We start from the raw sequence: 27,603 nt of genomic DNA, 5'->3' as shown, positions 1-27,603 counted from the left end.
TCATACCTTGATTCCAAGCCTCTAGACTCCAGAACCGTGAAATGATACATTCCCATTGTTTTAAGCCGGCCAGTCTGGGGAACTTTGTGACAGCAACAATGGGGGAACAACGCAGGTGACAATGTTAATAATAAAGCCCTGGGGGCAATTCTTGTCCACGATGGTTGTGTGTTTGGCATTTCTGGCCACCGGCATTCATTTACAGAGACCAACTGTTCACCGAGTGATACTAAGTGTGTAAGACCCTCTTTCAGGTCTCAGTTGAGTAGGGCTGATGCACTCATGTACACAGCGGCCCCAGAGGGGACACCCGGGCTGAGGAATGACCAGGCTTTTTGGGAGATGCTGACTCTGGCTTATCAACCCCCACCCCCCACCATGACGCCCAGGGCCTCAGCTGATCACGGAGTCCCTGTGGGGGAAACCTCAAGGGACCCTCCCAGTCCAAGTCCGTGATCTGTCCGGATCTCGAGGTCTGACAGTTGTGCTCACCTTCTCCTCCCACACGCAGGGTTCCCGGAGAGCTCTGGATCAAGGCAAATGTGTTTTTCATCAAAAGCTGCTTACAGCCACCCCCGAGCTTACTACTAATTCCTTCTTAAGTCTGTCCCGAAGGGCCTACCTAGCGTAGGGCCAGCTGCTGGGCACAAGTAATAGGTTTAAATCAGCTGCATTAAGCTCTTCCATTTTAGGACATTTTAAAGTAGATGATGAGACTCAAGGTGTCAGGTGTCCAAGAGTTCGATTTTGTGGCTGGGCAACAATTTGTGAAAATATCCATCACACAGGCACGCTCGTGATTCTACTGAAACCATCTGGGAACCCCTGTAAAATGTACAAGAAAAATCTCTGAAATATAAGAAAATACATGCCCTGAGAAGAAATGCAAGAGTTTTATTACAATCATTATTATTCTCGAGGTTCACAATTGATGAATTCATTCAGGAAAATATTTTGCATGTAATGATTTAGAGCCCAGGGAGACATGCCAGGAGTAGCGAAAAGGACATGAACAATGTACCTTGGGAAGCATCGTGACACTCCGGGCAGCAAAACTAAAAAGTATCAAGGACGCGTCAGAATTTCTGAATTTCGTAGGGGAGGGTACGGTGGTCCACACAGGCCTGACCTAGCTCCAGGAGGTAGCTGGGGGCGGCTGCTGGTTTGCTGTGCTCCAGGGCATGCTGCCTCCCCACCCCCAGTCTGCATCCCTGCAAGCCAGTTTATACCAACATCTCAGCGTTTAAGAAATACCAGGTGTGATGACAGGGTGCCTTGAGGGTTAGACCCTGCCTCCCAGCAAATCAATGAGAAGAGAAACCAAACATGGCCTTTAGAATGTGAAGCAGCGCTGCTTCTCCCTTGGGGAAGGACGAGAGGCGGCTCTGATGAGGTCTGCGTCATTTTTACCGGTTGGCGGACGCAGGTTTGGTAAGGACATCAGCGAGGCTGGTGGTGTGCACGCCTGCTGACCCACAGCAGACACGGCTGCTGGCGAGTGGGGTGTCAGCGCCGTACCTGCTCCGAAAGCCTCTGTTCTGGAAGCTTGCAATGGCTGAGTAGACCAGCCCACTGGCTTTTCCAGAAAAATAAAAGCACTCTATAGCCATGAGCCAGGGAGCAGTCTAGGGCAGCTCTGGGCAGGAAAGATGGGCTGAAAGTGTAGGACAATTGGACTCACCCAGGTGAACACAGGCCCGGGCACACCTGCACTTGTTGGATGGACAGGTTCTTCCAGCTCAAACAGAACATGGTGTTTCTGCCTTTCTCTAGGGAGACCACGGGCAGGTTTTCATCTGGCCTTTCCATGCATGCAATGCTCTTGCTTTAGTATTCCAGAACTAGCTTTATGTCTATTCCTCCACTGGTTGGTGGGCACTTCTGGAACTCAAAAGCAGCTCTAGAGGGGATTCGGAAACATGCAGCTTTGCCTGATTGCCCTGGTGGAGGCTGTTTGGATCAGGAGGCAGTGCCGGACTTGGGACGCACACTGTGATCTCCTCCCGGGGGGCTCCCTTCGGGCAGACTGCCTAGATTCGAATTTTCCAGGATGTGGGTCCTGAGAATAAAGAGCCATTTCAACGATGGGAGCTTCTCTTTGGCTTTTCCCAGGAGCACCTGGTATCCCCCGCGTAGTGACCCCCATCTCATGGGGAGGGGAATTCAGGGACGCTGGTGTCACTTTCACCAAAAACCCTCCCTGCCCTGCCTTCCTGAAACCTGCCCCATACATTCGCGCCCCGCTCTCCCCTCGCTGTTAAGATGCAGGGTCCTGTTACTCAAGAGCACGAGGTGGGCGACGCTGCCTCTCGCCTTCACCTGTCTCGCCCTCCCAAATGAGCGCCCTCTTGCTTTTAGGACCACAGGTAGGGCCTTGCATGACTGCTGACAGAGAAGTAAAGCTGAGCTCTGGCAACTTCCCTTGACTCAGGGCTGGGCAAGTTCGGCTTATGGCACTTGCAGGGAAACCATGACTCCCTGGACACAAGGTTGGGGGTCAGATCCTTTCTAGCTTCAGATACGGAAATTTAAGGCAAAGGCAGGGGCACTTGACTTTGTCTTAGATTTCTCAGTGGAGCAGTGTTTTTAAGAAAATGCCGGTTCTCTTTGCCAGGGAAATATGAAAGGTCGGGAAACTGAGGCACTGCTGGTGGAGGCGCTGGGTTCTCGCCGTTCACTTGCGAGGCTGCTGGATGTGCTGGGTTCTTGGGGAAGGATGCTTGTCTATGGAGGCGTGGGGCTTCTGGTGAGCCACCTGCGCAGCCGCCGGGGGGAAGTCTTTGTCGCCCTGTCAAGAGACAGAATGCACTGGCTCACCGACAGGGAACAGCGGGCTGATGCACCAGCAAGGCCCCCACCACCACGTCTACCGGCTTCCCTGCACAGTGGGTGATGGCATGGGGGACCTACTGGCAGGTAGCAGCCTGTCCCCTGGGGCTCTGGGGGTCCTGAGGCTCTCTGGGGTGCGGAAGGGGGCACTGAGGCCCAGGAACCATCCCAGGGGTGAGAATGCTCATGGTGTCTGTCCCCACGCCTTGAGCTCAGGTCATCATGGGACTCCCTCAGAACTAAGCTGGTGTTGGCTGCCTTTCCTCTGCTAGAGCTGTTCTTGTAACCTTTTGAAATGGGGCAAGACAGAACCAAATCCAGTGTCTTCAACTCTGATTTGCTGCCACAGCTGAGTCAGGGCATCGGTTGGGAAGGAGACACACAGGGCGGGGCTGAGAGCCGTGAGGTGAAGCCAGATTCAACCTGCTGAGTTGCAAAGAAGGTACCCGGCTATTTGTCAGGTGGGATTGCCTTCTTGTGCCAGCAGTGCCCGCGTGGAGGTGGCTGGGGCCCAGGCCACCGCAAGCAGGCTAGGGCCATGGCCAGCTTTGGCTGAGCCAAGCGGCCAAGGGCTGACCCCGGACGTGGGTAAGCATTTAGTTTTCTCTCACGCAGTAGGTGCGCCACCAGTCTGTCCCAAGGGCGCTGTTCTTCATTCATCACACGCTAAGGGCTCAAATGCACTCGAGCCACAGAGCTGTGGATGGTATTGCTGTGCCATCCCTCAAATGTGACTTTGCTGGTAGGTCGTTAAAAAAATAAATGCTGGGGGGGGCACCTGGGTGGCATAGTCAGTTAAGTGTCCAAATCTTGGTTTTGGCTCAAGTTGAGATCTCAGGGTGGTGAGATCGAGCCCCGCCTCGGGCTCCACGCTCAGCACGGAGTCTGCTTGAGGTTCTCTCTCCCTCTCCTGGCCCCTCCCGCTTGTGCTCACTCTCTAAAATAAATAATCTTTAAAAAAAAAAAAAAGTTGGGTCTCACCAGAAGAAGGGGCTCTTGAAAGATAAAGGGTGTGACAACCACCTGTGAGTTCAGTCCAGGGGTTGGCAAGCATTTTCTGTAATGGCCCAGATAGTAATTATTTCAGGCTTTGTGGCAGGAAAGTGGCCACAGAAGCACATGCACGAATGGTCGTGGCTGTGTACCACTGACTTCATCCGTGGCCACCGGGATATGAATTTCACGTAATTTTCATGTGTCATAATATATACTTCTTATTTTGAGCTTTTCAACCATTTAAAGATGAAAAAGCATGCTCAGCTCACAGGTCACCCAGAAACTCTGGGCTGAGCCCTGGTTGGGTCTAAAGACAAGGGGGGGGGGCCTGGGAGGGGGGAGGCAGATAGCTCCAGCTCCTGGGTGTGCACCGCGTGGTCACCGTTCCACACAGGGCTCGTGACAGAAGTGCCCCACAGACACGACAGCCCAGGGCCCGGGACCCCAACAGGTGAGTGGGGTTTAACAAGGACCCCGGGCCAAGGGTTTGACGGAGTGGCTCTTACCCGGGCGATCACACCAGAGATGAACACGGTCGGCCTGGGCGGGCTGCAAGACAAGAAGGGATAGGGCGATTTCAGGGAACACAGGTGGAAGGAGGCAGGCAGAGTGCGCGTGGAGGAGGCAGGTCTGGGGGGTGTAAGGGACAGCGACCCAGGGGTGACCTCCTCCTCTGTATTATTTCATCTCCCCAGGACCATCTGGGGTCCATCTCCTGAGCTGAGGTCAGGCAGGAGCCAGAGACTAGCAAGCAGCAGGTGAGTCGTGTGTTTTCTTTGTGTTTTTTGTTCGGTGTGTGGGGGGGATCATCCTCAAACGGTGGCTGTGGGCAATCCCAGTAGTTTTTGTTTCATGAGATTATGGATATGGGTGCTTCCCAAAGCAGGAAATAAGCGGGGGTCACACTGGGCTGAACATGGAGACGCCCACCAAGGAGGGACTCTCCTCCTGGGCTCTTGCCACACCTTCTGGCAGCTTCTAACGGGGGAGATCCCAGAGCCAATGCAAAGCTCCTGGCCCCTAGGAGACCCAGGTATTAAAAATGTAGGGCCCTTGTGAAGCTATGATTATTTCTTAACATCTGAAATTCTATTGAGCTCCCCCACCTGTCAACACTCCCGGGGGGGTGGGAGATAGGACCAAAGTAACACAAGTCCATTGCTGAAAGGCAGACAAGCACGAACATGTTAAAATCAGTTGTCATTCTACCACATGGAAATGGTCACAGTTAATACATGGCTCTCTGTCCAATCTTTCTAGCTATGGATAGACAGACGCACTTGTTTTCATATTAAACTGCTTTTTTCTTACAGACGAGTCATCCTGTTTTCTGCATTTAGGATATGCTGAGCATCCTTCCATGTTAGCACACGCTCTCCTGTGTTAGTACACACTCTCCTATGCATGTTTTCAAAAGGCTGCACATGTCATAGTTTAAGAACACTAGAACACCGTTCCAGGGAGTACACAGGTCACACCCCTCTGAAATGCCTCCACCGGAGGTAAGGGGACCTGGGGGCAACAGGTGAATACACCTGTTGAGCCTGGCAGGGAGAGGGCAACAGGGGGCAGCTCCAGGAGGTAGATGGTTTTGCTCAAGGCCAGTCTTGCTGGGCAGACGGGGGAATCCATCCTGGGAGCTGCCCAGCCCGCCTCCCACCTGCTCTGCCGCTCTGTTCTGCTGCTGGGCCTCCTGGGAAGGAAACCACTTGTCTTAGCTTTGTTTCGCTGTGGCAAACACCCCAGGATTCAGTAAGTTCACTGTTTATATCCTCAACAGTTTCACTAAAATACCCGAAATTCTCCCAAGTGATTTCTGTTGCTCCATGAGATAAAGAAACTTCAACTCTTACTAAGCAGCAGAGAGATGACCCTACATGACTGGTTTTATTTTTGCTTTTGTTGGGTGGTTAACTTTTTTATCTTTGATTACAAATATGATTTGGCTACAAGATCAATAGCCAGCTGGAGAGGAGTAGGTTCAGCTCAAGGGTAAGGCCTGCACATAACAGATATGGATGCCTCTGGAATCCAGACGCATCCCGCTGCGAGGGCGCTTGAGCATCCACAGGCTAGGCCCCCAGGGTGTTCAGGGCCAAGGGCTTCACCTCCCAAGCTGGGGAACCGTGTTCCGGATTCTAACATTTTATAAATGTCTTAGAGAGGAATATGGAAATGGTACCACAAAACTTTCTTACATTTTGCATGTTCCCTTCAAAATCTAGGAAAAGCCTCAAGAAGGGATGGCTCCATTTTGTCAACTGATTATGTAGCATCTGCTTCCAGGCCATCGTTTTGTACCCGGAGTGCATGATTGCTTGGATCATCTCCACTCTGCTTTTGGCTCTGTAACCGGAGTCAAAGTGTTTAAAGGCAGTAAAGACAGCACCCCTCCACACCCTGGCCCCCAGCAAGAACTTGATGAGAAAGTCACCCACAGAGAGTGAATCTAGTCCACATAAATGCACAGTAGAGCGGCTCTCTGTCCAAAGGGAACCCCAAAAAGGTGGCCGAGGAAGCTCGAGCCATTATATATATAAAACACACATGCTCTCTCTCCCTCCTCATCTCTCTATATACATGTATGTATACATTCACTGCTGAAAAGCAGACAAGGAAAAAAGATGTTAAAATCGCTATATTACTGTGTGTAGAAAGTATACAAATGCATATCTGCACACAGAACTGGACTATAAGAAAACTGCAGCCCAATCAGCAGAGGATGCTCCTTGGAGAGGTAGCGTCTGGTTCTGGAGAAAGGAGGTGACCCATAGCTGGCATGGTATAGCGGAGTGCCAGCCTGCGGGGGGGTCCCTGTGTCCTGAACCCCTTGGGCCCCCAGCGCCCTTCCTGCCACTCCCTGGTGCACCCAGCCCCCGCTGGATGGCAGCCCCTGCCCCCGACTCCTGGGAATCTGGTTATTAGGAGACTGTTGGCAGCATCCACTACCCACTGTGTGCATGGAGGAAGGGTCTCCAGACCCTTGGAGCCCCATCATGGGTCCCATGCTTCCAGCCCATGGCCTCCCTCTCTTCTCCAGAAGTGACCCTTCAAAGTCTGGCTATTTCCATCCAAGTTGGGCCCTGGGTGTCTCCCACATTAAACATGAGTGTGACTTCCAGACCTTGCTTGAGACTGTCTCGGGAAATGTGTGTAAATGATCGTGATTAGAGGTCATTAATGACCCGGGTCCAGCCCCAGCGTCAGAGGGTGATGGCCACTCCACTGGAATCCAACTCCCAGGGCCTCCCCTCCAGGTGAGCCTCTCAAGGAGACCTCACTGCATGACCACTGGGTGGCTATGGAGACTCTGGGGGCTAAAGGAGAAGACCCTAATATAAGAATACTCCCTTCTAGCCCAGCTCATTCCTTAGGGGTGTCCAGGGACTGTGGGTGCAGAGCCTAAGGACCCACCCAAGGAGAGTGCTGGAACATGGTGCTCTCCTTGCTGTCCCTGTCTTCCTGAGGCACTACACTTTGACACGCGTTACTTAAGCTTTTGGGTCTAAACAGCTCGTTGGATTCTCCTCATAATGGAAAAGTGTGTCAGTGAAAAGCAAGTTGGGCTCAGTGTAAAGACATACGCTCTGATAACCGCTGGGGTGATGGATGGCGGAGAGCTGGGTGCCGGTGGCTCTGTGAACCAGATGTTTTATGGCATGTGTGTTCTGTCCAAAGTGGCTCTTTAGGTTTGAGATGGGGGCGTTTCTGAAACATTCTACTGGAGCTCATGAACCACTTCTAGGTTAGGGGTGAGAAGAGCGAACAGATGACAAAGTTCCTGGAGCATGTCCTGCAGACATACGCATGTGGTATATATATCCCACAGTCCCTTTGGAAAGGAATACAGAAATGGTAAACAATACAAATGACAGAAGTAAATATTAAAATTTATATAAATATATTTATATATTATATATATTAAAATTAATATAAATATAAAAATAAGTAAATACTAAATAATTAAGGATTAAAAGTCCCAATAACCTCTTATCAAATCTTTGTTTTTGGTGTTGTATTAAAAAATACACAGTGCCTTATCAGTGTCTACCCATATCACACGTTCATTGATGGGCATACAGCTGGACCTCTCACGTGCAGTTCTAAGACAGTGGGCCCACTGGGGTACTGAGGGAGCTGGCTAGGGATCGGGGCGCGGCCTAGGAAGCCACTGAGGCCACACCAACCCCATATCTTGGTCACGGCAGGCCCCATTCCACTGCCAGGTGTGGTGTTTGTGACGCATCTCTAGTCAGAGGGACACAAGGTCTTCCTTTGCGCACAGCAGAGGGCTGATTCTGGGCCAAGGAGCAGGGGCAGTAAGCCAGCTTCAAGTCAGAGCAGACCTCTGGGACACAACCAAAACAATGCATATGCTGTCCACCTAAGCTGGGGGATGGATGCAGTGGTAAAGATCTCAAAGACTTGACCCCACATCCCTGTTCTCCAGGGTCTCTACCTGTTGTGGCCGGCAAGAAATACGACACTGAAAGGAATAAGGAAAAAGCCCTGTGGATCCAACATGTTTTGGGGGAGGTTCTTGCTTTAAGATCGCACCTTCTAATTTTTAAAAAACATTCAAATCAAGTGGGATTTATTCCTGGGCTCCCGGGGTAGTTCAATATTCACAAATCAATCAGCGTGATACACCACCTTAATAAAAGAAAGGATAAGAACCATATGACCCTCTCAAGAGATGCAGAAAAAGCATTTGGCAAAGCACAGCATCATTTCTTGATAAAAACCCTCAACAAAGTAGGGAAAGAGGGAACATACCTCGACATCATAAAGGTCATATACAAAAGACCCACAGCAGATATCATCCTCGATGGGGAAAAACTGAGAGCTTTTCCTCTATAGTCAGGAAGACGACAGGGATGTCCACTCTCACTATTACTATTTAACATAGTACTGGAAGTCTTAGCCTCAGCAGTCAGACAACAAAAAGAAATAAAAGGCATCCAAACTGGCAAGGAAGAAGTCAGACTTTCATTATTTGCAGATGACATGATACTCTATGTAGAAAACCTGAAAGACTCGACCAAAAAACTGCTAGAACTAATATACGAATTCAGCAAAGTTGAAGGATTTAAAATCAACGTACAGACATCTGTTGCATTTCTATAAACCAAAAACTAAGCAGCAGAAAGAGAAATCAAGGAATCAATCCCACTTACAATTGTACCAAAACCCCAAAAAGATACCTAGGAATAAACCTAAACAAAGAAGTAAAAGATCTGTACTCTGAAAACTATAAAACACTGATAGAAGAAATTGAAGGGGACACAAAGAAATGGGAAAACGTCCCATGCTCATGGGTTGGAAGAACAAACACCGTTAAAATGTCTATACTACCTAAAGCAACCTACACATTTAACGCAATCCCTATTACAATACCACCAGATTTTTCACAGAGCTAAAACAAACAATCCTAAAATTTGTAGGGAACCACAGAAGACCATGAATAGCCAAAGCAATCCTGAAAAAGAAAAGCAAAGCTGGAGGCATCATGATTCGGGATTTTAAACTCTATTACAAAGCTGTCATCATCAAGACAGTATGGTACTGGCACAAAAACAGGCACATAGACTGATGAACAGAACAGAAAACCCAGAAACGGACCCACAACTATATGGTCAATTAATCTTCGGCAAAGCAGGAAAGAATATCCAATGGAAAAAAAGACAGTGTCTTCAACAAATGGTGTTGGGAAAACTGGACAGCAACATGAAGAAGAATGAAGCCGGACCACTCCCTTACACCACACACAAAAATAAATTCAAAATGGATGAAGGACCTAAATGTGAGACAGGAAACCATCAAAATCATGGAGAAGAACACAGACAGCAACCTCTCTGACCTTGGCCACAGCAACTTCTTACTACACATGTAGCCAGGGGCAAGGGAAACAAAAGCAAAAATGAACTATGGGGACTTCATCAAGATAAAAAGTTTCTGCACAGCGAAGCAATCAACAAAATTAAAAGGCAGCCTATGGAATGGGAAAAGATATTTGCAAATGACATATCTGATAAAGGGTTAGTATCCAAAATCTATAAAGAACTTATCAAACTCAACACCCAAACCCCAAGTAATCCAGTTAAGAAATGGGCAGAAGACATGAATAGCCATTTTCCCAAAGAAGACATCCCGATGGCTAACAGACAAATGAAAAGATACTGAACGTGACTCATCATCAGGGAAATGCAAATCAAAACCACAATGAAATACGTTCTCACACCTTTCAGAATGGCTAAAATTAACAACACAGGAAGCAACAAATGTTGGCGAGGATGCAGAGAAAGGGGAACCCTGTTACACTGTTGGTGGGAATGCAAACTGGTACAGCTACTATGGGAAACAGTATGGAGGTTCCACAAAAAGTTAAAAATAGAACTACCTATGATCCAGCAATTGTACTACTAGGTATTTGCGCAAAGGATAGAAAAATACAGATTTGAAGGGGTACACGCACTGCAATGTTTATAGCAATATTATCAACAATAGCCAAACTATTGTGTCCATCGACTGATGAATAGATAAAGAAGATGTGGTAATATAAACACAATGGAATCTTACTCAGTCATAAAAAGAAATGAAATCTTGCCATTTGCAATGATGCGGAGGGAGCTATATTATGCTAAGCGAAATAAGTCAGAGAAAGACAAATACCATATGATTTCACTCATATGTGGAATTTGGGAAACAAAATAGATGAAAATATAGGAAAAGGAAAAAAAAAGAGAGAAGGAAGCAAACCGTAAGAGACTCTTAATGCTTACCCACACTGAAGGTTGCTGGGGCAGGGGGAGGCCAGGCTAGATGTGGGATGGGCAGTAAGGAGGGCACTCGATGGAATGAGCACTGGGTGTTACATGGAAGTGATGAATCACTAAATTCTACCTCTGAAACCCACGCTATATGTTAACTAGAATTTAAATAAAAATTTGGAGAAAAAATGTTAAAAAAAAAATAGAAAACATTCCAAGGATTGCGTGGTACGCACCAGCTCTTACCTGGCCTGGAGAGAACTGGGCCTGTGTTACCTTCTGTCAGCTCCAGGTAAACGAGGCTCCTAAAACTGGAGAGCATTCTCCCCTCCCTGCCAGGTTTGCTTTAAAACCCTAGCGAGCTCAGCAACCAATTAAAAAAATTATTTATCATTTTAGCCATTTTTTTTAAAGATTTTTATCTATTTTAGAGAGAGAGAGAGAGAGCGAGAGCGAGCATGAGTGGGAGGGCAGAGGGAGAGGAACAGGGAATCTCAAGCAGACTCTGCACTGAGCATGGAACCCAACGTGGGGCTCGATCTCATGACCCTGAGATCGGGACCTGAGCTGAAACTGAGTCGGTGGCCTAACTGCAGCCCTCAGGCGCCCCACCCTTTTAGCCATTTTTAATTGTGCAATTGTACAGTGGTACGCCTGAGTGGCTGTAAGTACCTGCACAGTGTTATGCAGCCATCACCACCATCCCTTTGCAGAGCCTTTTCAGAATCCTTAGGAGAGACTATTACACAGCGATCCCAGCGCCTCCCCCAGTCCCCTCCCCCAGCCCTCCCCCAGCCCCCTCCCCCAGCCCTCCCCCAGCCCCCTCCACAGCCCCTCTCCCAGCCCCTTCCCCAGTCCCTGGCAGCTACTTTTCTACCTTCTGTCCTAAGAACTGAACTACTTGGCACCTCAGATGAGTGGAATCACACAGCATTTGTCCTTTTATGTCTTGCTTACTTCCTATAGCATAAAGTTCACCCAGGTTGTAGCACACATCAGAATTTCCTTCTTTTTCGGGCTGAATTATATGCCATTACATGGGACGGCCATATTCTGATTATCCATTCACCGCTGATGGACACTGGGGTGTTTCTACCTTTTGGCTGCTGATTAATGATGCAGTGAACACTGCTGTGATAGGATCTGTCTGAGTCCCTGCTTTCGTCTTCCGTGCATGCACTCACAAGTGGAACTCCTGGGTCCTATGGTGGGTAATTAAACATTCAACTTTGAGGGACCACCGAGCGGTTTTCCACGGAAGCTCCACCATTTGAGATTCCCATCAGCAAATCACAGGGTTCCAATTTCTGCACATTGCCAGTACTTACTACTTTCTGGGTTTTTTTGGTAGTAGGCATCTTAATGTGTGAAACGTGGTATCTCGTTGTTGTTTAGACTTAGCAACTAATTTTAAGAATAAGTTTCCTTGGGGCGCCTGGGTGGCTCAGTGGGTTAAGCATCTGCTTTCGGCTCAGGTCATGCTCCCAGGGTCCTGGGATCGAGTCTCACATCAGGCTCCCTGCTCAGCGGAGAGTCTGCTTCTCCCTCTCCCTCTGCCCCTCGTCACTGCTCGTGTGTTCGCATGCTCTCTCTCTCTCTCTCAAATAAATACAATCTTAAAAAAAAAAAAAGCAGCTTCCTTGCAGCAGGAAATAAAACGTATCAATGTGCACTGATCACCATCCAAGGTCTTTATGACACCACATACCCCCCCCCCACACACACCAAGTGTTCTTCTCCCCTCTGAAACTTTAAAAAGGCTATAATTGACTGCAAGGACATATGGCAGCCACCAGTGAAAAGATGATGGGAGGCTGACATCTTGTGTGCCACCTGACAGAGACATGGATTTTCATGTAGCTCTTCTTCGGCACAGGCTGCGTGGTGGTATGGGTTGTCATCAGGCTTGGCCAAAGGGCCCCTCGCTCTTTGTCTTTCTCCACCTACAGTGAATAGCCTCTCACACTGGTAAATGATTGTCTATCACAATTATCTAGTAAAAACCCTTCCTAAACTCCTTGAGATATGGTAGCTGCAACAAAAATTCACAAACGAGAAACCCTGGTAGAGTCTGCTTACAAAGCTGTGTTTGCAAAAACACACATATTTTAAACTCCATTAGGGCTCCATGCAAAGCATAACCTACATTTCCAAGATTCTATAAACTGTGATCGCGGCTTTGAGGATTTATTTAATCTGATGAAAATCATTCTGACAGATGTTGTTTTGAAGAGGCAACATTACTTTCTCTTAGGAAACAGAGACAGTGAAAAATTTCATCCCTGCCTGCCCCACATTCTCAGGCTTTTCCAGTTTCTAAAAACCACTTATTTAAACTTAAAGGAACGGCAAGCGAGGCGGAATTAGCGGGGATCAGCGCCCCAGTAACGGCTTCTGACACGTCAGCAGAAGTGTGCCTCCTCACACCTGCCCTAAGTGGCTACCGAGTGTCTGATGCACAGAGCTTTCCAGGGCTCACCTGTTCAGGAGGACCTCACAGGTCTTAGCAGGGTCGTCTGTCCCTAACTAAATTTTCTTTGTATTTATTTTATAAGCTTCCTTGATGGATAAGGTTTATGCCTCCTTGGCACTCCAGACAGGCAGGAGAAAAATGCCAGGAATGCTTAGGGAATGAAAGGCCCTGTGGAATGCAGACGGCCCACGGGACTGGGTTTGCGGGTCTCATCTTTATTTATTTTATTTTATTTTTTAAAGATTTATTTACTTTAGAGAGAGGGACAGAGAGACAGAGAGAATGCGTGCACATGCGCACGGGAGTAGAGGCAGAGGGAAGGAATCTCAAGCAGGTTCCCCGTTGCGTGCAGAGCCCGACTGGGGACTCGAACCCACGACCCCGAGACCATGACCTGAGCTGAAACCAAGAGTCAGATGCTCAATGGACTAAGCCACCCAGACGCCCCGCTGGTCTTATCTTTCAATAAAAGTCCCCAGGGCTGAGAAAACAATTCATGTTTTTAAAACTCTCCTCAAATCGAAAACAGCAATTATGGAAATAAATGTCAACGTATTTAATTTAACTCAACATATCCAAACGACTACTTAGGCCAGCATGGGATCAACAGAAAAACTATGGATTTTACCGGATGTCCTAAGACCTCACAACCTGGACTGTCAGTGCGGGTCCCAGGTGACGGGACATTTTCCGCCCAGCTCTGGGGGGTGTAGCTCAGCCGTCAGGGCTCCAGAGGAGCCTAACCACGACCTAGTCCAGCTTCCCTCCGTGTGGACCACCACCCTGGCCTGGGCCGTGGTGGCCTCTGCAGACGAGGACGTACAGGTCCCTCGGGGGACGGCCTCTGCGTTGTCTCGGGCCCCCGGCATTTTGCCAGTGGCTCCATCCCAAGACAAAGGCCTCCTCTAAGTCCCTCCTGTGGGACAGGCTTTCACTGTTTGAGGGAGGCTATGACAGGCCTCTGGGACATCCCCTTCCTGGGCTACGGGACATGGCTGCGAATTCCTTCACTTTCTGGGGCCCTCCCCCCACCTCGATTCCAGTGTAGTCTCTAGAGCTTTGCCCAGAAGGGCACGCACACTCCACGTGTGCCCCAGCAGCCCAGGTCGCTGCAGAATGCCGACGTGGTCCAGGAACGTGGATATTACTCTTGCTCAAAGCTACAGACAGCAGGGCAGCCTGGGGAAATGATTCTGGGCCCCCTGGCAAGGACCAAAATGCTAACCTTCTCAGGACTGCTATCAATAGGCAACATGGTCAGCGTGTGTCTCTATCAACCCTGCTTTCCCAGCTAGTTATAGGGGGTCCTTTCTCTTCCTCCCTTTAACTCTGGGGCACAGCTGTTTCACCCTCATCCAAAAACAGGTTTCTATGAATGGGAGGTGGTGTTCAATGCCCGAGGGAGAGGTTCGCTTATGCCTTCCCCTGCATTCTGACAGAGATTAGGGTTGCTTAGTTGCTGTGTCAGAGCATTTTGGGATGGGGACACACACACACACACACACACACACACACACACACACACACTGCAAGTAGTCAAAATGGCGGCGAAAGCATTACTGCAGAGTTCTATTTAACAGAATCATTTTCATGTGAGTGCTTTTGATCTGGGTTCAAGGAAGTCCACTAATTACCCTCTGCAAATACTTTTTCCTGTTCAGGTAAATGCACTCTGAAAATATCAGAGGGAGATGTTTATACAGAAATGGGGTCATGCGGACTTTAACGCATTGTTTGTTTCTTCATTTCTCTAAAGGATGGGAATGATCTTGGATGATAATAGCTCCTATTTAAGGACCACTTACCAAGGGCCAGGCACTGAGTTAAGGGCTTTACCTAGAATTATTGTATCGAACCCCCTCAAACTTGTGAAGTCGGGACTATCATGTCCACTTTATAAATGAAGGAATGGTAAATCAGAGAGGTTAAGTAATTTGCCTGAAGGCTGCACAGTAGAGAAGTGCTCAGAGTCAGACTTGGAACAAGGGCAGGCCAGGGCATAAGCCTAATGCCCTCATTTTAGGGCTGAGAAGAGGATCACTTAGTGGCCTCTATTTTCAGATTCTGTCTTCTATGTACAATTTAGAGATGCAGATTTTTAAAGTAAGTAATCTAACTGTAGTCATAAAGTCCCTTATTTAACCAGATTTGAATACATTCAAATCTGCCTCAACATTTACTTTGAGTCGATAATGTATTTTTTTTTCTCGAAAACTATCACTTATGTCTATAGTCCTTCACTAGGATACAGAGCGCTTCCACATAAATGAACTCATCTGATTCTCTTCCGTAGGGGGTCATCTGTATTTTACTGATGAAGCAATGGCGGACGCAAGAGGCTGAAATTTGTTTGAGGTCCCGCGGCAGGGCCGGGAGGGCCTGGGCCCCTGAGTTGTCAGCTCGCTGCTCTTTGCTGGGTCATTGCTGACTCTACCCTCGGGTAAGTTCAAGAACAAAGCCCTGTGAAGGTTTCAAGCTATCTATCAAGCCAGAATGCAGTTGACATGGTCCAAGAAGGCGGCCGGGAGGAAAGGCGGCAGCTGGGCCCAGACAAGCACGGGTTCTGAACCCAGATGTCCGTGTTCCAGCCCGGACTCTACCAACGACTGGTTGGTGGGATGGGGTCTCATGGTTCTGAGGCTTAGCTTCCTCCTCTGTGACATGGGATGGCCACGGACCCTATCCCATCAGTGACCGCACATACACACGCTGCTCAAACTCTCCACAAATGTCAGGTGTTGAGATGATGACACATCCTCAGCCCCGCCCTACGCACCCCCTCCCCACCCCCGCCCTACGCACCCTGCCTTTCGTTTCCACTGCCAAGTCACATCTGGTTCAGTTCTGTTTCATTTCCAGATCCCCTAGCCACGTAGAATAATACCCTACTTGTCTGGGACAGACAGGGCTTCCGAAGCGAACAAAATGGCCTGTGATAAATCGGACGTCCCAAAACCCACAGACTGGACTTGGGAGAAAAACTCTCTACGCCCTCAATCTGTTCGGTTTCTATGTTGACACAACTCAGATGGCTTGTTTAGTTTCTCAGCCCACTGAAGCCAGGAGGAAATGGTCATGATGAGGCAGCCAAGGACCGTGATGGGGCCACCCGAGCTTACAGTGGAGGCTGGTGTCTCTGGGGGAAAAGGCTGGGGAGGAAGGGGCTCCAAGTGCTCAGTCCTGAAGCCACCAGCCCCTCCTGAACCCACAGCTCCTGGTCACAGCATAGGAGGTGAAGATGGAAGGAGGCCTGGCTGGGCCACTGGCAGGGGTCAGTGGAAGCAGGCCACCATGCAGAAAAGGCGACATCAGGACCTGGGACGGGGTCATCAGATGACACCCCCTCCCTTCCTGGTAAGAAAGCAAGTGTGCGCTCAGGAGGGGATTCCCCCCAGAATCTCCCTAACCGTCAGAGTTGTCTGGTGAGTCAGTGAGCGGTGCTCACATAAACACTCGGGCCCAGAGGCTGTGTCAGAGTCTCAATTTCGTTTTCCAGTAAGCAGCTAACAGTTCCACGAGGCCTCCCCTGAGGCCACACGACAGAAGCACCTCTGCATTTAACCCGCAGGCTGCTCACACAGGGCACGGGGCTGCTCCCAGACCACAAACCTTTCAGGGGTGTCGTGCGTGGTCAGAGGGGGAGGAAAAGGCAGGATCCCCCCAAATTGCAGCCCCGCAAATGCTGCAGACGGGCTGACGGACTGTGAAGGCTTCACTGTGCCCCCTGAGGCCTGAGAGCACGGCTGCCCCCTCAGGGGGTGGTGGCCCAGCGCAGGAGGCCAGGTGCAAGCCCAGAATTAGACGTGGTGACCAGCGCCGGGAGAGCATCGAACAGGGTGCTCTTCAAAAGGCGGGTGGTCAACACAGACCCTGACGAGGTGACGTCTAAGCTGAGGCCTGCAGGTGTGACAGGAAGGACATGATGCTGGGGCACAGTGAGCAGAAGGAAGGGACGTGATTTGATTTGCTTTTGTCAGCACAAAGTGGGTGAGGTCAAAGGGGGCCCCCTTCTTGCTCTTCTCCTGCAACGATGGAGGTGGGGTGACGTGGGGTACGGCCTAGCTCACCGGACGGGCGCTCCTTGTGAGAGGATAGAGCTCTTCAGGCAATCTAGAAGCAGATTCTGCCACTGTCTTTTGACTTTGCTTTCTAAACCCGTGGATTCGTGTTCTCATGGAGTTTATGGAAAAATAGATTCCCACCTGGGGTGATATATGTCCTAGACCATAGACGGAACACAAATCCTTCCTGGCCATTTTTTCTTGACATAGCTTCCTGGCTTGGTGTTAATTTATTGGGGTTATTAATTTTCTAGACACCAAAATAATAATTAGCATGGCTGGTGACCGGAGGGAAACAGCTCACTCCACTGCACCCGTACATTTCTTTGTAACGTGGTTCTTCCCAGACTCCTGTCCTACTGGCAGCCCGAGCACAGGGGCCGAGAGCATTCCCACAAGATGGCGCTGCCGGTCCTCTCAGCTGCGGACGGTCGGGCCGCAAGCTTGGGTCGGCAGCCCGCTCCCAGGACCTCAGGAGGCAGGCTGTCCCCGGTGGGCTGGGGCCACTGGCATCTCAGGACAGGTGTGTCCCCCTTATCCCGTGGGTCTGACGAAAGGTAAATAAAACACAACTCCAGTGCTTCTTTAAATAAAATTCTAAATCGGAGAGAAAATAATCTGGAACCCAGTTCCTTCTGGATTTGGTAAAATCTCTTTCCAAGGGCCTGAGCAAAGGTCCTCTTCCGGGAGAGAATGTCTGAGCTCGTGTTCAAACCAGTCTCCTAACACTTCATTTTCAAGGAGAGGACAGAGGCTCCGGGTCAGCAGTGATGGGGTTCTCTCACACCTTCGCCCGGCCTGTTCTTCGGAGTCCATCCTGGAGACGAGCAGGGGTCCAGGTCTCCATGTGGGGGGGCTACTCAAAAGGCTTTTCCAGCTAGCATCCCCCCCGCACACTCTCGGCTGATCGCTGACCCGGATGCCAGCACTTTACCCCCCCATTAGTGTGAGGAGGCTGACCCCCCCCAAGTCCCGAGTGTGCAGGGCAAGTGTGGCTTATGCGTAGACGATGTGTTCCACAGACATCAGGACCCATGTCAAGAGCTGCTGTTTAACCAGGGCCTGGAAATGTCACTCTCCCCCTTGACCTGAACTTCCAGAAAGCTACTCTAAGCTTAGTGCTCTCTCCGTACAGAGATCTGATCCTGTGACTTAGGACCTCCCCTTCTTCTTGCTTTTTGTCCCTCTTCCCTGAATGCAGAGAAGTGCAGCAAGTACTCTCATTGTGAGCGCACGTCTTACGGAGTCAGTACATAGGGGTCATCCCGGCCAGAGACCGCCTCTGTGTTCATCACAATAGAGCATGACCACATCGTTTGAGAGGAACCCCGGCCCTGTTTCCTGCTGGGTGTGGACGGGCGATGCCAGGTGCTGGGCACCTGCACAGTTTGGAAAACCTCTGTGGAGACTCAGGGAAGATCCAGAAGCAGGGAGGAAAGTGTATACTCGAGCATCTGAGCACCCGGGCTTTGGAGACAGACAGCTCTGGGTCCAAATCTCCCCTGAGATGAGCAGCCTGTCTGAGCCTCAGTGTCCGTCTGTACAATGGGCACAACACCTGCTTCACAGAACAGTTGATACTTTAAATGGAGTAATGTGAACACGGTGCTTAGAATGCTGTCTCCACTGACAAAATTACATTTAGTGGCAACAGATACTGAATTAATTTCCTATATAAAGAGGCCCACATGTTGTTATTTTGTCCTCTAAAATTGTAATTTAAAAATTCTTTCCTTCTCTCTCCCTCCTTCCCTCTGTAATAGAGAATTCCATGGTTTCTTAGAGCTTCTTTGAACCTTGTTTTCTCATTCCTTGTTTTGAGCACATACTGCCATGGGGGTACGAATGGAGGGTTTTTACAGAGAGAAAAGGCCCCAGTGCCAAAGAATTTGAGCCCCTGCCTGCCTTACTCACAGCACCCTGTATTATTCAAACCGCATAGGGAAGGGAAAAAAAAAAGGACTGCCTCCTTTATGTGGCTAAATGTTCCAGGAAGTTACCTTTTAGGAAGAATGTAGATTATCATTAAAGGCAAGGGCTAAATTTTAAAATAAACAAACAAAAAAAAATCTGTTTTGCCACGTGGTAATGTAGGAGATGCTGGAAAGAAAAGCTTGCCTGTTGGTTAGCTCCAAGGCTACATTATTGGAAGATGTTTGCTGGAGGTGGGTCGCCAGTGAATAGTCAGTGCTGAGTTGGTGGCTGCTAGAGTTAAAGTATTTATTGTCTGTAGTTTGCAATCAGATCTAGTCGTCTGTTTTAGGGTCATGGGTCATGTTTACAATGATATGAGTTTGGGAGGAGGGTGTCTGTGGCTCAAAGTACGAGGTATGTGTTTTCTAAAGCTGCTATCGCTTTAAATAGGAAAATGACTGTGTAAGTAGAAAAAAATCTGACAACTGCTAACAGAATTTCTATTAGGATGAAGTACACACAGACATTAAATCAAATACAGACACCAGCAACGCATCCGGCCTGGGTCTCCTTCCATCTCCAGATGTACAGGTGGCTGACCTGAAACGGGGCCATCCAGTGCTAGGATGTTTTTTGTTGAGACCCCAACAATAAAAGAGGAGAGATGCCAGATTTCACTTGCTCTCAGGAGACTTTTGGCCATGGGAGCTTTGCATCTAGCAAAAGTCAAAACACGCCGTGGGAGGACTGAACACAGCTTAGGTTAAAGTCAGGTACATGGCACGATGGACAAGAGCTTTTGGATTTCTCTGTTGCTGGATTGGCCTGAAATTATATCCTTAATCCACTCTCCAAACTCCTGGCAGGGAGGGATTTGGTGGGCTGATAGCGGCAGTCCCAGCCCCCCGCTCACCGGGCCGACACGATACGCTGCTGCCTTCAAGGGTCTCTGGATTTGCAAATGCAGCTACTGCCAGACTAAAAACACTAGCTCTTGGAACCTCCTCAGGTCACAGCGCACCCTCATGCGTTTTCAGGAATTAACAGATAAAGAGGAGCAAGGTCAAGTGCACAGAAACCTAAGCCCACCTCTAATTCGGCTTTACTGTTACAAACCAGTTGGTGAGTTAGGAGGACGTGCATTCAATCACATTCAATCAATGGTGAGAACCCCACCCTCATGCACCTGCTTAGAGCAGATGCTCCAGAGTATCCGAACAGCACGGGAGCACAGTAGGGATGGACCGTGGTATGGACGAACATCAGGGTCCTTTCCGGGTCTCAGGACGGAGACCAAGGAGAGACCGTCCCGTGGCCATAGCCAGAAACAGGGAGGCCCCCACTGAGACACCCTGGCTGACCTCTCGGCAGGCTGCATGTGAGAAAAGCACCCTGGGCAGTGACTGAAGTCCTCATTCACTCCCTGACATTGAATAGTCATGATGCTCTGGTCTTGGCGACCAGGTCACTCCCAGGGAAATTCATGTCTTCGGGGTCCTAAGGTTTATTTGTGGTCTGTTTATCTGTTGGTGTCACTTGTTTACTCACTCAACAGATAGATGTCTGAAAGTACCAAGCATGCTTCAAAATGAGGCAGCGATGAGCTACATCTGGTGCACCTCCTGCCTCTTGCTGTTCAGTAGCGGGAGGGACACGGGGCTTGCCTGTGCTCCCCATCACCGGCTCTTCTCCGCTAACGAGTGTTTGGGGCTCACCCGTTGTCCTGAACGCCACACTAGGGGCTGGCTGGCTAGAGATGAAAGACAACAGAGCGCTGGACCCAGGCGCACCGCCCCCCCCCCCCGGCGATTGTCATCAAGAGGCCAACGGGGTACTCCCGTGAGGTTTGCCAAAAGCTAAGGCAGAACACAGGTCATCGTGCTCTTCCAGGAACGGGTTATCCCTGTTTCAAGGTGGCTGGTCTCTGTGGCAACCAGAACAAAACAGCACGTTCTCGTCCTTATCGACAGGAGGAACTTCCATGGGCTGATCCTCCATCAAGGCTGCTGAGTTCCCCAGGGCTGCTCCTGGGGACACGTGGGGAATCAGAGAAGCTCCCTGAACTTGGCGAACAAGGACTTCAGGTGGCGAAGGAAGACCAGGGGCATGAGACAAAGCCAGCCGCCAATGCATGCCGCCCTGGACCCCGGGCCCAAAGCTCCCGTTACCACTGCCTCCTTCCAAGTGTTCCCGTGGCGCCCCCTTCCTTTCCTTCCACGGGGACAGCCAGATAACCTGCCTTCCCCACCAATGAAGCATTCACTGAGCCTCATATTAAAAAGGGAACCAGGTAACTGGAAGGAGAGGCGGCTCCAAGGGGCTGGCAGACAGAAAAGCACGCATTCAAACTGACACCCAGGCACCTGAGACTCAGTTTCCTTATCTGAAACAAGGAGCTAACTACCCCCTCCGAAGCTCATGGGAATTTGGGGAAGATCAAGTGAGCTCCACATGATGGTAGGCATGCTGCACATACAAGGTATGATGCAAGGAGAGAACCGTTACCAGCTAGGTGTGTATACTGAAGCAGAGCTTTCTAGGCCACGTTATGGGGGGGGGGCGTGCGACAGGGTGGCAGCTATCCTACATGTAAAAGGAAGAATGAAGGAGCACATCCTGGTGCCTGGAGGATGGTTCCCAGCAAGCTAAGGCTTTGCTCGAGGACCATGACGTGGATGTGGCCAGGTGGGGTCAGGACAGAGACCAAGGAGAGACCGTCCGTGGCCATAGCCACAAACAGGGAGGCCCCCGCTGAGACACCCTGGCTGACCTCTCGGCAGGCTGGATGTGATGTGCTTCGAGGGGAAAAAGCTATGTATAAGGGAATCAAAGGAGAACTTCGATTTTATAATCCTTGCTTTGAGACGGCATGCATGAATGGAGCCTCATACCAGAGCCTGCCTTCCCCCCACCACGGTTAGGCAAATAAATTCACACCTAAGGCCCACCTATTCTGAGGGAGTGAGGCAACATGTAGGAACAGCACAGTTACAGTTCACAGGAGACGGGTCAATGACAGTGGGGGGTCAGTGACAGTGGCGAATCACAACAAATGTAAATGATCTAGAATGCAATGCAAACAAGGCTGGGGAAAGGAAGATGGGGCCTTTTTCTCTTTTTCCTTTAACCCCGATGGCCCCGCAGAAGGGGGAATTTGTTAGGGTTGGGAGAGGTGGACATTTCAGTTGAAGAGTAGGTTCTGGCTGGGGAGCTCGATGTGACACAGCTGGGGCCCAAGACCGTGCAGAGGCCGGGGCATGGCAGGTCTGCGTATGCAGGTCTCTGCATGGCTACCACCGTGCCTGGGCCCCTGCATCGAATGAATGTTTTCTGAGCAACCACTGGGGGCAGCCACAGGGCTGGATACCGAAGACACAGACGGGGGCCTGCCTGCCCTCCTGGAGTCTAACTTGCATGAGGGCCCCGGGGCTCTCCACGGTGGACTGCAACTCAAGACAGACTTGCCAATGAACCCAGGGCCCCTACCTTACAGGTAGGATAACTCGATTGCTTTGCATTTTGTTATCCAAAACCAGAACACACTGCCTGACAAATGGAAATCCTTATGTGGACAGTGGGAGAGAATATTTGAAAGCAGGGCTATTCCAGAAACTCTGTGGCCCCAGGAGTAGCAGGTGTAAATCCCCTGTGTTTGCGCTGTTCCACAGCCTCAGGGAAGCATCTGATGATCAAGCCGTCACCTTGGAAACCAGAGGGAGGGACCCCAAGGAAAGGTGACACCCATGTGGAGCAGGGAGCCTGCCTGGGTAAGTGGAGGCATGACAGGGACCTAAAGCAGCCCCTTACCTTGAGGCTTCCCCCAGGAAACAAAGGGGCGGTATTCTGAATGAGATACGTGAACGTGAACGAAGCACCCAGATCAAAATCATTTCCATCGATGCTGCTTGTTTCACAAAGGCAGGTGCAGAGGGAATAGGAACACTAACTTGGAGCACCATCTTAAAGAAGTTTTTTTTTTTTTTTTAAGATTTTATTTATTTGCGAGAGAGAGAATGAGAGACAGAGAGCATGAGAGGGAGGAGGGTCAGAGGGAGAAGCAGACTCTCTGCTGAGCAGGGAGCCCGACGTGGGACTCGATCCCGGGACTCTGGGATCGTGACCTGAACTGAAGGCAGTCACCCAACCGAGTCACCCAGGCGTCGCTGCCTGCATGACCTGAACACCGAGCCGGCTGGTAACTACTCCCTCAAAGGCCTGCTCCCATGTTATCTTTCCATTGCCTTCCCCGATCCGCTGGCTGAAGCAGGTTTTCAGCTGTGTTCCTACAAAAACTTCCCACTTATCTGTGCAGCATAGGCTCTTGCACACCCAGCTCCCCTTCAAAGTCAAGGGCGGTGGTTGAACTTGTTCTCAGCACCTGCAGTGTCTGGTGCACAAAGAGCCTCAGCAAATGCCGTTAAAGCCACACGCGTGGCTGGCCTGGTCTGCACGAGCGACAGGAGCAAATCCACCTGGGGGTTTAATTGGGGCTGTTTGTTGCTCATGTCTCGGAAATGCATGTAACTCCTCATGCGCGGAGAGCCTCAGAGGCTTGCACGGGAGTGATTAGAGATCAGGTGCATTTATTTTTGTTACCTACCAATCTAGCTGCTCCAGGTGAGCTGGGGATCGGCAGGGAACCTGGGGTTCCCAAGCTACCGGGATGTTCCTCTGGTGACTGCCAGACTAATCTCGAACTTGTCCATAGTTTTCTCCCTATTAAGAGCGAACTCAGGCCAAGAGGCACTTTTTTAGATCACCTCACGTCAAACTTGAGAATGGTAATGGAACAATCCGCGGAATCTTAAATGATCAGCGTGCTGCGGGCAGAAAAAGGAGAAGGAAGGATACGTCCTCCTTAAAACCGTTTTCAAGAGTCTGAATTAAGAAATTTAACAGACGCCCCCCCACCCCCCACCTTTCTATATGGCGATTCCTGGTAGGTGCCAACAAGGGCTGGATTTCTTTGCGGGACTCTTGCCATACTTCCCTAAAAATCTAGAGTGGTTCAAAATGTACAGGTGACCAGACTGAGGCCCAGGCTCAAAAGCAGCCACTCGTGGAAAGAAACCAGCGTCTTCTTGATGAAGTGTGACTTCATCCATGACGAAAGCTCAGCTCCATGCAAAAGGGACTACACTGTCCAAGGCATTTTCTCAGGAACTTGGAGAAGATAAAGATACGCAGCCACCCTCCCTCGCCTTAACAAGGACAGTCTAGCAGGCTTTGCCCCCCCTCAGCTGGATTCTCAAATGCCTGAAGGACCCAGGGACTTCTCCCTTATCTACAGCCGTCCCCTAATGAGCGGGTTTGCTCATCTGCATGAGTCCATATTAGGACACGGGCCCTGCTTCTACTGACTTCCTGTCATCACCAAGCACCGACGGGCATGAGGGAAATACGGGGCTCGGTGAGGAATGACCCACTTCAGGGCGGCAGCTTGCACCTCACAAAGGAGAGGGCTCCAAAACAGAGCAGTCACTTATTTGCACGTGGAAAGACTTCTTCCCCCTTAGAAACAATATTCATGATGTCAGGTCCCTTTATGGTCTCATAATCCATGTAACCCAAGTGTCAACACTAAATGCCAGTGACCTGAGTCTTGGGGCTGGGATGAGACTGGCTGGCTGGCTTCTGAAGTGAGGCAGCCCCGGGTGCAGGCAAAGGGAAGTAAGCGCCGGCCTCCATTCAGGTGGACAGGTCGATATGCTGGGCGTCAGGTACTTTACGCTTAGGAACAGTTGTGTAGGATTCTGTTTTGGAATTCTGGAAGCATCACCGAGGGAGGAGCAAAGGAAGTCAGCTGTAAAAGGACTCTTTTCTCCACCAATTAAAAGAAATATACCAAAGGATCCATAAGGGATGAGTAAATTATTAAACTATTAAGAAGTTGCTATAAATTTGCAGTGCTAATTCAATAATTTATAATGGATGGGTACAACGAGATTTCTAAGGCTCATGAAATACTGCAGGCTTTTGGTGGTAGTGAGCTTCCCATGCCCCAACTGCTGCTTTACTGAACAGCCTGGGGGGGGGGTCCCAGGGAGCCTTCTTCCTGGCGGCCTCTGGAAGAGCCCTGATGGAGGAGAGAGCTGGGTCCCCACTACGCGGTCCAGGGCCTGGCACCGCCTTGTCTATGGCTTTAAGAGGGCAGCAACAGGAGGGAGGAGGGAGGCATCCCGCCAGGAGCCACAGAAGTGGTGAGCGCTTGCATGGCTGTGGCCGCCTGTCACCTTGATCCAGCAACAGCGTGGCCGGCTCCTCAAACCCTTGGCCAGTGTGGGTGCCATTCATCGTCGAATGTGCTCTGTGCCTCAGTTCCCATGGTAGCCCCTGACCTCTTACCTGGAACCCTTGGGGCCAGACAGGTTTCAGAATTCAGATTTTTCCCCCCAAATTTTATAAAAGACAACATGTTATAGAGATCGTGTATAATGACGGCTCCCAGAGCGGTCTGGGGCAACACCCCGTATTTAAACCCATTAATATCTTCTACAGCAAAATGTCTGGGTATTACACTAAGTAGGATAAATAAGGACTATAAATAGCAATTTTTGCCACCGAAGGAGTTTTAGCATGAAGATAGAAAACCTTTGCAGTTTTCTGAGGCCTTTGGACTATGCATTTTGCTTGTTCTGGGGACAGCTAGGCATTTTCCAATGACGGCTTCCCACCAAGCTCTGGCTACCACTCCCTCTAGCAACAAGGAAGAGGAATGGGTTTGGAAGAAACAGAGCACAGCTGTCAAGATGTGGAAAGTATCAAAGGCATTACTCTGGGATTACACGGAGAAGCTGCGGGCAGCTCCACATTTATCGGTACAGAGTAAATATGATTCATGCACGTAAGCAAAACCTTCGGCAAGGCAGAAGAAAACAAATGCAAGCCGAGAATTTCTCCCCAGTGGTCAGCTGCCCCCAGTCCTCTCCTGGAAGACAGAACAGTGTACAAACGCTCTGTCTTCCACCTGCAGGCTTTTTGCTGATTGCAGAGCGTGTTTTGCCCACGTTCCAGTGTCTTCACTGCGGGCTTGCAGGGCGGCCGGCCCCGGGGAAGCCCTGGTCTCCTTTCACACGAGGAAGCAGCCGAGCTGCAGAGGCGGCCACGGCCCCCCGTGGTTAGGGGCCTGGGAGGAGGTGGAGCTGGGACAAGAACCCAGGTCCTCAAATTCTCCGGCAAACTGTCCTCCTGACACCTGCCACATGCACAGCCCTCTGGACTGTGGCCCCGAGTCTGATCAGTCCGTCTCTGGTCCTGCAACGTGATTTGTGTGACCTTGGTCAATCCAGTTCTGGCACCACTGTTCCTGTCTCCTCTTCCTGAGAATTTAAATGCCCTTCAGATACCAGGGCCCAGAGACAACTTGTGGAAAGCGGATTAACTTCATTGAACCCATGTTTCCTAAACGCATTCGAATCTGGAACCCCTTGGGGGCAGATTAGCATCGACACACTCTGCGACACTGATTAAAGGCCAGTTTCACTGCTGAATGTATGATTTTACATGGAGTCGAGAGCAGCTTATCCATTTGGGAAAGTGTTTTCCCTGGAAGGCTGAAACAGAACCCACTGCGATGATCAGGAGACCCTAAGGAATCCATTTCTCCATCTTCCTCCCGTTCCTCCACCTCCACCGCCGGCTCCCTCCAGGCCACGGGCTGTGGGGTCCCTGGATGGACGAGCCTGAGCGCGCCACTGCTGTCTGAGAGCAGGGCTGTGTCTCCGGCTCTGACGCCGGTGCCTTGTCATTTGTGGTGGGACGAGAGCGTCCCCTCCAGGGCCGATGCCCTTGCTGGCCTGCATTGTCTGCAAAACCTGGTGGACAGTGGGCATTCTTAACGAAGTAAGGGGAACTCAACTTCGGTCTAAAACACCTTCTGCTCTCCTCTGATTTTCCTTTCCAACTCAGTACAATTTTTTACGAGCAAGGGGATGGGAAGGCAGATGTAAAAGTAAGGTGAAGTCATACTTTTGCAGTCTGATTTCCCTCTGCAATTCTTTAATGGACGCATGTGTTAGGAAATTCTAGAAGTTCTGAAATCCTTGGTCAGGTGGGGGAGCCGGACCAAGTGCCCTTGGTGGAAGATTAGTGAGCCAGCCCAAAGTGACATTCGTTTGGGCAGTTACTGCCCTTGAAGTCACGTGAGCTCCCTGGAAGCAAAGCATTCTCGAACATGCATTGTGAGGTGGGATGAAGAAGTGGCCACAGTCACCTCCAAACGCTGCACTGGGAGTCTGAGCTTAGCTCAGCATCAGCAATTCTATGAGAAAGTGCGACGCTGGAAAGACGCCCTAAAGCCTGACGGGCCTGCAGCTCCTGGGAGTGGCACTGACCACCTGGCTCCCGTCACACCTTCCATGCAGAATGCATTACACAGAGAGAACAGGCAAAGGCGTCCTTCTAAACACCCTGGGCCTTAAATATTCTAGCCCCTTACAGAGGATTAGGGTTACTTTTAGTTCCAGGGTTTTGACTGTAAAATAAGAGAGACAGAGTCATAATGGAATACTACTAATGAGAGCTAATGTTTCTCTTACTCTACGCTTCTAGGTGCTTCTCT

General features: G+C 50.1%; 1 protein-coding gene across 1 annotated transcript in view; it reads right to left on the bottom strand.

The window, feature by feature from the left end:
* Positions 1 to 874: 874 nt before the first annotated feature.
* DAP (death associated protein) overlaps positions 875 to 27,603 on the bottom strand; it is a 67,218-nt gene continuing 40,489 nt past the window's right edge. Inside the window, exons 3-4 of the mRNA XM_025867465.2 lie at positions 4,332 to 4,374; positions 875 to 2,788 (exon numbers count right to left, since the gene is read on the bottom strand). Of these exons, the coding sequence (XP_025723250.1) occupies positions 2,675 to 2,788; positions 4,332 to 4,374 (157 nt within the window). The 3' untranslated portion in view covers positions 875 to 2,674. The remainder of the gene's footprint in view (positions 2,789 to 4,331; positions 4,375 to 27,603) is intronic.

The sequence above is a fragment of the Callorhinus ursinus genome, unplaced genomic scaffold, assembly GCF_003265705.2.
Source record: "Callorhinus ursinus isolate GAN/ISIS: 27379988/994484 unplaced genomic scaffold, GSC_fseal_2.0 scaffold3, whole genome shotgun sequence".
Lineage (NCBI taxonomy): Eukaryota > Metazoa > Chordata > Mammalia > Carnivora > Otariidae > Callorhinus > Callorhinus ursinus.
The sequence above is the reverse complement of the archived record's forward strand: the minus strand, read 5'-3'. Positions and strand labels throughout refer to the sequence as shown.